The sequence below is a fragment of the Thunnus maccoyii genome, chromosome 15, assembly GCF_910596095.1.
Source record: "Thunnus maccoyii chromosome 15, fThuMac1.1, whole genome shotgun sequence".
Lineage (NCBI taxonomy): Eukaryota > Metazoa > Chordata > Actinopteri > Scombriformes > Scombridae > Thunnus > Thunnus maccoyii.
Window position 1 is genome coordinate 734,147 of NC_056547.1, and position 10,000 is coordinate 744,146.

Sequence of the window (10,000 nt, forward strand, 5' to 3'; positions counted from 1 at the left end):
CTGCATTTCTATGACTCGTTCCTTTAGATACACTGTACAAGGGGTGTGCCCAAATACAAATACGTTATTTGGCAAAGCAGTAATAGTGTGATGGATTTGTTTCAATCAAATATTTTAAAAATTATTTGTTTTCGAGAAGAAAAAAAACCCATGTCAGATACCAGCGTGCAGGTCGGTTACATCTCTATCTCAGTGTCTCTCCTCTGCTCCGCTGTGACGTCTATCAGCAGGTCTCAGTGAGGGGAGTCACATCCACCTGCTGCATGACGCACATTTCCTGATTTGGACATCAGTCCTGGAGTTGGGGGTGTTCCCCAGAGATAAAGCTGAACTACTGACACAAGCAAAGTGGTCCCAAGAGACTCTCCATAACCTGTTGTTCCTCTTCTCCTTTCTACAAAGTTAGGTTGTAAAAAAATAGGCAATAAATGAAAAGTGCAAATCAAGAATCACCTCTGAAGTTCTTCACATGTTCCAGGCTGTGCTGTCTGTGTGTTATGGGTGTATAAATAGGTAGAGGTCTGTCTGCAGGGAGGTGATGAGTAAAGTTTTATCTCAGTAGTCAGCGCAGTCGTCTCTGATCTGAGAGACTCCAGTTAGAGACCCGGTGTGGGGACCAACTTCATAAGGTAGTTTATTCATGAACACTTATTGTAATTAACAGGATTTAAAAGCCTCTTTTCACTTTTATTGGAATAAAAATTGATATTAGGTATTTTCTTTCTTAATGAATGTAATAAACCTTTAGTTGATGCACCATGTTCATGTGTTATAAAGACAAATGTGGAATGACATCTAGTGTGGGGCCCTTATGTGTAAATTCATTAGCTTGATAGGATTGGCGCCAAGATGTCTGACAGGTTGACAGGTACATATCATCACTCCTCATACAAAGGAGAAATCCAGTGATAATTGGAAACACATGTTGAAGAGATGACAAGGTATAAAAGATCCCAGCTCAAGTTGGCTTGTTGTTCATTGTATTTGCATATGACAAGACCCCGGCCGGAAAGGAAGTCGTATTCAAACTTATGCTTCTTTGTGTGTCTCACTCTATTCATGATCATCAGAAATACATGTTTACACAAATACAAATACAAATAATTTTGCTGCCTCAACAAACACAGATACAAATACAAATACTGGGCTCTCTGCACATCCCTACACTGTAGTACGTGCTATAGAGAGCTACACATCTGACTGTATTTACACAATATACACATTTATACACTATTAACAATTAAAACTACATAAACACAATATATTAGTGATGTAATAAAAGATCCTCATGTACTTCCTGTTGTTGTGTTTTTATCTCAGTGTGTCTGATTGACACGTGTTGTTGTGTTTGTGTGTAAAATTGTTAGAGTCTGCTCTCCCCCTCACCTGTTGCTGTGGGAATTATCCAATCATTCAGTCTCACTCTCTGCTCTGCAACACCCCTCATTAGTTCAACCACTTTCACCTGGCGCTCCCACCTGCTCATCATCTCCAATCAAGCCAGTATATAAGCTGCCGCAGCCCACTCCCTCTTTGTCAGATTGTCTATGCTACTATGCTAAGTCATCTCGCCGTCATCTCTGGACTGCCTTCCTGGTTCCTGATCAGCTTGTCTCCGACCGTCGCTCCTCGTCTCTGCCCCGGTAAACCCACCAGCCTTCTGTCCCTGACTCTGAGTTCTGCCTGCCGGTTCCCTGGTCTTTGTCTGCTGGTGGTTGAGAGACGTTCCGATTCCTGCTCTGCCATCATCTCTGGTTACATCTGCTCTGCTGCCTGTTTACCTCCTGCTGAAGCAGCCCAGTCCACGACGCCCTGCCTACTGCCTTCCGGCACACTGCTGCTTCCCCCGGAGCTCTGGACTAGAGACTGTTCTTGTGCAGTGTTGCGTCTTTCCCTCTTCATCACCAATCTAGCCTGCCTAAGAACTGTTGGACTGTTGCCAGTGCTGTGGTTTGTCTGCTTTGGGAGTGGAAGATTGGGGTTCGATTCCCGGTGGAGCCATACTCATCAGAACTGTGTTTCTCTGACTGTGCTACTTTTGTCTTGACATTGTGTGGAATAAAGACTGTAAAATTTATACCGTGTCATTTGTGTTGCTACTGGGTCCATTCTATACCCGTTACAAAAATGAGCTGCTGTGTGTTGGTAAAGTTCAACATGTGACTCAGCGTTGAACCGAGCAGAAAAACAATCAGAAAAAACTGTAATATGAACATATGTAAAAAGACAATGTGCTGCATTATTAGACACTAACTTAAACATGCAAAGCACAAACTAAGACATAAAAGCCACATACAATCACTCTGATATAAGACATGCAGGTACATGAGGGCAGTGACTCCAATCTGAGCTCCTTCATCAGAGACTCTGAAGACTTTAATAGTTTTTCACTCGCATGAACCACGCCACAACAATATGCCATTTAAAGAGTTAATGGAATTCAGAAGGTACTGAATGTTGAGGATAGATGCGTGGGTGTGGGTGAAGGTAGAGGGAAGATGTCGTCTGGGAGGATGTACTGAAGACCAGGCAGAGGGAGACTCAGTGTGGGGGTTCCGTCTCAGGCATATTTCCGCCTCAGCTGATCACTGGCCCCCAAAAGAGTCAGATTTAAATAGTACTGATTTGAACGTGAGCTCTGTTTCGATGAGGAAGAATGGGTGTTGAGGTGATGCCTTAGCGGCGTACCTGGAGCTGATGTATTCAGTCAGCGGCTCGTATGTGCTGAGATAGGATTTGAGGCGGAAAAGTAGATATGGAAAGAAACTTCTAGCCGATCTGTTTTGCTCCTTGGAGCGTGAATATGAGTGGGTCAGCAATGTGGATGGTTATGTGAGGTAGACTGGGGTGACGAGAAGAATTATAGACCGATGAAGTTGGGGCAGATTTGGAGCACCTTGAGAATCCAAAAGCCAACAGAACATGGATTCTAGAGTTAAGTCAACCAAAGGGAATATGTAGCCTGAACATAGGGAGCAGCACAGATTCTGAGAAGGTAAGAAGTGAGTGGCCAGTGTTTTGCTGGGAGAGCCGGTTCCTGTGTATGCAAGCCTTTTATTGACCTGGTAACATGAGAACGGGAGGTTGAAGGACAATGGAAGGCAGTGACTAGTTTGATGAAGGAGTCGATTCCTGCTGAGTAGGTCTGGATGGTGGAAGACCGGATTTGGATGGAATGAACAAGAATGGGTAAGAAATTGCAGGTGGACGTGATGTCCAGAAAGGGAAAAGGTAGTTGACAGGTGGAGTGATATACCTTGAAGCAATTCCAGCCAGTTAGGTAGACAGAGTGTGCTTGAGACTGTTAAGGATGAGTTCTAGTGAAGCGTTAGAGAGGTTTGCCAGGTGTGGAGCTAGCCGAATGTTGTGGCTCGAAATAGATAAGCGCCGATTGAAGATCCGATTCTGCGGCCAAGTGTCTGAATTTCTGGGATAAGAAGCGAGACAGTGAAACCAGGATGTGGGCTGCCCAGAGGATGAACTGGTGTTGAGCTGAGAATAAGGTGAGTCTGCCCAGGAATTGCATGATGGCTAGAGATCAAGATCGACCTTTGTTTAGGATCACTACGGCTGTGGTGTTATTGGAGTGGATAAGTATGGATTATTTATTTATTTTTGACCATTCATGCCCCCAAAGAATGGTGGCTATTAAGAAGGGGTACGGCTCGTAAAGTGCAGATGAAGGAGAGTGGTACTCTGAGTCGAGGGATTCGAACACTAGGGATTTGAACACTAGGGGCCAAGCAGAGGCGAACCACCCCCCCCCCCCATAATAGCCGCCGAAAACCTGTGGAGGGAGTAGCATCTGTGTGCAGTTAAATGTCTTCTTTGTTTGCCAGGAAGTAATGACAGGAGCAGAGAGGTGCGTTATATGTCTCAGAAGGCAGAGATGCTTTGAACAAAATTGAGTCCAGGGGCGATGCCTAGGAACTCAACGGAAGTGCCTCTTTCTCCTTGGAAAGAGGGATGCCGAATGCGGAGGAGTGTTTGTGAGTGTATTGAGGAGGTGAGGATAGTGGAGTGACAACAAGAAATTGTCAAGAAGATGGATAATGTAAGGGAACCTGTGATTTTTAGTCAGGAACCTGCCTAGGGCTTCTTAACAGGTGTGCTGAGGTTCTGTACTAGTTAGTCTGCAGGTATGGTTGGATTGTGGGGGCAGGTGCTCCTGGCATGAACACTGCCTCAGAAGGAGCAGACGTGCAGGAGGTGGCAGTTGGAAAGAGAGCATCCCAGGTGATTGAAGTTATTGCACACCATCCTGCCTCCCCGGTAAAGGATCGGCCTTCCCTATTTGTCGACCCCCTTCGGCATGGAGACATTGACTGAAGGACGTATGCCTGTGGGCCTAGGGATGATGGGAGGTGGGGGTGCGGCAGGTGACCAGCGGTTAAAGACTGTGGCATTGCGTGAAGAAGAGGGGGGTTAATGAGTTGGAGGAGCAGTGACAGTGCATGCTGTGGTGGGGTGGGAAGGGGCTCCACATAACTCACAGGAGAGGGACGTGCAGGCTGCAAATATGCAGCAGTAGAGTTTGGAGTCAAGGGTGCCCCAGTACATTCCCTGGTTAAACTGTTGTATCAGGCCAGCTGCCTGGTTGGCAAAGTGCATATGGTAGATGTAAAACCCTGTCCCTCCAAAGCGTAAAGCCATGTCGAGCACGATGGATAGATAGTCATCCAGCTCCGCTCTCCGTTTTTAGAAATGCAGAGCAGATAACGTCACGGTAAAGGGAGAAAGTGAAGGCAAAGTCTGTGGGGGTTAGGTCTTTAGACTGTGAGGGTAGTGAGTGGCGGAGTTGCATGGAGCCGAAGTTTGTCTGCACTTCCCTGAGCTGATTAATGTCGATGACCGATGGCTTAAGGAGCTGGGCTAACTCTATGTAATTACCAGAGAGAATCTGTTGGCGTAGTGCAGGAGAGACAGGAGAAGGACGATAAACAGATGAAGATGGCTGTACAGGTGGTGCTGCTGTGGTGAGGGTGAAATTGCTGGCACACTGAGAAAATACATTTGGGTGTTGGGGAAGGGATGGGGTGGGGATGGGGAGGGGAGGGGGAAAGGATAGACCAGTTGGAAGTGAAGAAGGAGGTTGGAGATCACTGAGTTGGTTGGCCTGTGGTGGGACCCCTTGAGTTGCTGACTGAGGCTCTCCTGCTGCTGCGGTGGCTATTGCAGAAAAAGGAGGAGCAGAAGCCGTGTTGCTGGGAACGGCTGAAGGAAGGGTAGAGGAAGGGATGATGGGATGAAAGGATGTATGTACACAGGGATTTTGTGAAGCCTGCGAAGACAGGGATGAGCGACGTCCCAGTAACGTCATGCCTGACGACACCGGCAGTGGGTGGCTCAGGTGAGGAAGCCGGAAGTGCGGGAGGTATGGCGTCTGTTGTTGCGTTGATGGAGGCCGAATACAGTCGAAAAAGTGTGGCTTTGTTTGCGTTGCAATGAAGTGGGATGCCCTCGAGCAACAGTCCAGTTTTTGATGTTGGGCTCAGTTTGAGGACGCGGAGACTGCCGAATCGCAGCTGATGGCGCACCGCGAGTGCGCCGTGGTGAAGAGCCGGGAGCTGGGAGCCTAGGCGATGGGGTCAGCTGCCAATGAGGAGAGGGTTGGAGCTGGCTCCTACGACCCTGCCCGCGGCGTCTGGTCCTCGCTGAAGGAGGAGAGGAGGCCTGAGATTTGCGGGTCTCGGCTGTTGGAGTCCGAGACATCTCGTTGGCGAATCTTGAACGGAGACGCCGGCGGGACGGAGGTTCGCTGACCACCGACCGCAAGCGACTACGCCGGCGTGTTTGGCTGCGATCTGGGTGCTGCTGCGAGTCTGAATCAGTTGAGTGGATTTGCAGTTCCAGATGCATGGTAGGTAGATGATCTTTACCTTTTGTCTTGTTTGAATAGAAGTTGTTTAGGCGTTTTAGGCGACAAGCACGGTCTGTCTGAGCTCGAGAAATCTGAGACAGACAGGGTAGGATGTGTTGACCCGGTATGAGTAGGCTTGGCAGATGATTAGAGGTGTGTTTGAGGCATGGTTCTGCTCCCGAACCTAAGTTAACAAGTTAACTACATTAGTTTCTGTTGAGTTCTTTAGTTGTAAAGTTGTGTTTTATCAATCTGAGGGACAGCTGGTATTATTCATCATAGCAGGACTGTAATTACAATATAACTTTAATAATCTACTGATGTCGATCATTATTCTCTGAAGCTCAACTGAACATATTCAGATGTTTTGTCACAAACACAAACATGTTGTTTACTATGATGGAAACTGGAAAACTAACAAATATTCACATGTAAGAAGCTGCTGACAGAAGATTTGACATTTTTATGATGAAAAATGACTTGAGCAATGACTCATTTATTAAAATCGTTACCGATTAATTTAGTGTCAATTGACTCATCAATTAATCATCTAATTATTTCAGCTCTGGAGGACTGCCATGTATGGTGGGGGTCAATGGGGTCAACACCCTCAGTCTCACAGCAGGTTAATGACACTGTCTGAAAATCAGACATGAGTCTGACATAAAATGTGAGACTGAACATGTATGTAGTTTGAAGTGTTTGCTCTTAGTGCACTAATGAAACTGAATATTTTTAAAAACCAAAAATATTATTGTAAATCACAAAAAGCAGGAAATGTAAAAAGTTGTAAAAAATGTAAAGGACAAAGTAGTTTCAGAGTGTGGAGGAAGGAAATATATGTTATAGATGCTTTAAGGTAGAATTATGTACAAACTCAGCCTGAACCAAAGTCATGGAAGACATTTGACATGTGACCGTAGGAAAAGCACAGTTGTAAATCATGCTTGATGTAGTTACAGTTTAGGTGATGGTTCTTTAAACACCTTGTTTTTCCTGCTGAGAGCTGCAGAGTTCAATAACCCGCTGAGCACACACACACTTTGGACCGACGAGGTGAGGGGCTGGCGAGGGGCCGGTGAGGGGCGGTTGGCTGGCGAGGGGTCGGCGAGGGGTTGGCAACGGGCCGGCGAGGGGTCAGTGAGGGGTCGGCGAGGGGTCGGCAACAGGCCGGCGACAGGCCGGCGAGCGGTCGGCGAGGGGCCAGTGAGGGGCGGTTGAGGGGCTGGCGAGGGGCCGGCAACAGGTCGGCGACGGGTTGGCGAGGGGCCAGCGAGGGGCCGGCGAGGGGTGGCTGAGGGGGGGCTGAGGGGCTGGCGGGAGCCCGGGGCCGCTATAAACTAACCTGCGTCCCTCCTCGGCTCTGCTGTCCAGACGGAGCTTAGAGCAGGGTGTGTTTGTTTTTCCTTCCTGAGCAGGATGAGCATTGTGAAGCGAGTGCTGCTGCTGCTGCTGCTGCTGGCGGCGCTCTGCACCGACGCAGCACCGACCACCGAGGAATGTGACAGTGTGAAGAAAACGCTAACAAAGGACCTGAGCACCGTGAGTCTGCACCCTCCGCTGACCTCTGACCTCGTTTCTTTTACTTGTCCGATGTTGATTTAGAAACTGTTTGTTGTGTCTCAATCACACAAATTAAGTTTATATTTAATCATTTGTTTTGCCAATTATGTTTTGTAGATTTCTAGATTATATTCAATGTTTTTGTGGACTAGTTGCTATGAACAGGTGCTGCAGAAAAATCAACATTTTGGGATTTTCCAGATTCATTCATCAACAATGTTTTCTTATTTTGATGTGGTTGAAGTAACATTCGGAGACAAATTTAAAATAAAGTAAGTTAAACACCTTTATTAAAAAAAGAGTAGCAAAACTCAGAGATTTACACGATGAACAAAGTACTGAAGCAGCAGGTGGGAGGAGATATTAAATATTTAAGAAACTAATCAAACAAAAGTAAAAAACACATGTAGACACTGGGCTGCCTGTAAGCCAGCAGCCAGTGAAAACACATCCTGACATGTTGTTAATATGTTTTGGTCTTTTATTTCTTTTCATTCATTCAAGAATAAAATTGGTTTATAAAACAGTTTGTTGCTGGTCGTATCTGAGGGCAGACGTCACTAACAGAGAGACAGCAGCTTATGTTCATACTGGACACATAAACATCAACATATCCTCTGACTTCCACTACAGGAATAGAAATGTAATTGATAACTTATCCACACACAAATCAGCCAAATGATGTTTATGTACCTGTGTTATTCATCTAGTGAGTTTATAAGATGCTACGAGTTCATATTTATTGGGATTAACATGCACCTTGTGTTTACATCGTTTCCACTTTAGTTTACAAAGAGTCGTGCAAGAGATTTGATGTCATCTATGAGAGGGACAGCTTTTGGTCATTAGTTTGATGTAGATGTAACTGTACTAATATGTGTTTCACTTGATATGATAAGCTCTAATGTGCTTTTTCTTCTTTGAGGGTGAATATATAATCTTACAAGTTTTCCAGTGTGTCTTAAACCAACGTTCAGGAGTTCAAATGAACATTAAAGCTGTGTTTCTTGCTGTAATCATTCCTCCTGTTCATACTGACCATTAGAAGATCCCTTCATAATGACCTTACAATGGAAGTGATGGAGGACAAAATCCACAGTCTGAAGCTAATATGAAGCTTCAGCGTCCAAATGAGTCAAATCAAGTAGATATCTTTCAACCTTTCAGTCTTTTTAGTGCCAAAGTTCCTCTTTTTGTTACTGTACTTCCACCTGCAGCTCAACAGGGAAACACTGTCCGAGGAAACACAAAGAGGGAATTTGATGCTAAAAAGACTGTAAATGTGTCAGATATCCACTTGATATGACTAACTCAGACTGATGAAGCTGAATAGAAGCTTCACACAGACTTTTAAATGACTGTGTGGACACACTGTGGATTTTGGCCTCCATCACTTCCATTGAAAGCACATTTGAAGGATCTTTTAATATCCAGTATGAACAGGAGGAATGATTACAGACACCTGACTGCTGGTTTAACACACTGGGAACACTGGGAACCTCCTTAAGTGTAAAACTAGTGGAACCAGCCTAATAATTTCCATCATATGTAAGTTTGAAATGACTGAATGTAAAACTCCTGAAAGTTTTCTAAAAAACAAATTCCCAGAGAAACCAGAGAGGCCTCAGTGTCCTCAGTGTTGCTATGACCCCGTCTGACTCTGACCTGGTTCTCTCCTCCTGCAGGTTATCGGGGACTGGGTTCTGGTGTGGGCGGTCGCAGACAGTCCGATGGGTTCAGGCCTGCTGGGAAGCCTCTCCAGCTCCCTCGTGGAGATGAGACTCCTCCCTGACAACAAAAGCATTGTGTTCAGCGAGAGGAACCTGTTACTGTGAGATCGTTTAAATAATTTTCATTAGTCTGACACACAGCTGTTAGTTGTGGCCTGAACCTGAGCCTGTAGCCTGAGTGGACAAAAGTATGTGGACAGCCAGATGTGATTAAAACCACATGTGATAGCTGAACATGTGATTCCAAAACTGTGAGCATTAATCTGCTATGTAGTGTGGCTATGAGGTGGACGGGCAGTCCACGCCTTTACTTGAAGAGTTTACCAACTTTTATGTAAACAGTGTCACGGCTCTTGTCAATCAGATGTAATTGTCTTTTTAATAGTATAAATAGTATAGTATAGTATAGAACAGTATAGTATAGTATAGTATAGTATAGTATAGTATAGTATAGTACAGAAAAGTATAGTATAGGATAGTGTAGTATAGAACAGTATAGTATAGTATAGTATAGTATAGTTTAGTATAGTATAGTATAGTATAGTATAGTATAGTATAGTATAGTATAGTATAGAACAGTATAGAATAGTATAGTATAGTATAGAACAGTATAGTATAGTATAGTATAGTATAGTATAGTATAGTATAGTATTGTATTGTATAGTATAGAACAGTATAGTATAGAATAGTATAGGATAGTATAGTATAGAACAGTATAGTATAGTATAGTATAGTATAGTATTGTATTGTATTGTATAGTATAGTATAGAACAGTATAGTATAGTATAGAACAGTATAGTATAGAATAGTATAGGATAGTATAGTATAGAACAGTATAGTATAGTAT

At 44.7% G+C, this 10,000-nt stretch overlaps 1 protein-coding gene across 1 annotated transcript in view; it reads left to right on the forward strand.

The window, feature by feature from the left end:
- The first annotated feature begins 5,318 nt into the window (after positions 1–5,318).
- LOC121913392 (saxitoxin and tetrodotoxin-binding protein 1-like) overlaps positions 5,319–10,000 on the forward strand; it is an 8,058-nt gene continuing 3,376 nt past the window's right edge. The window contains exons 1-3 of the mRNA XM_042436101.1: positions 5,319–5,350; positions 7,279–7,402; positions 9,109–9,254. Coding sequence (XP_042292035.1) covers positions 5,319–5,350; positions 7,279–7,402; positions 9,109–9,254 — 302 coding nt within the window. The remainder of the gene's footprint in view (positions 5,351–7,278; positions 7,403–9,108; positions 9,255–10,000) is intronic.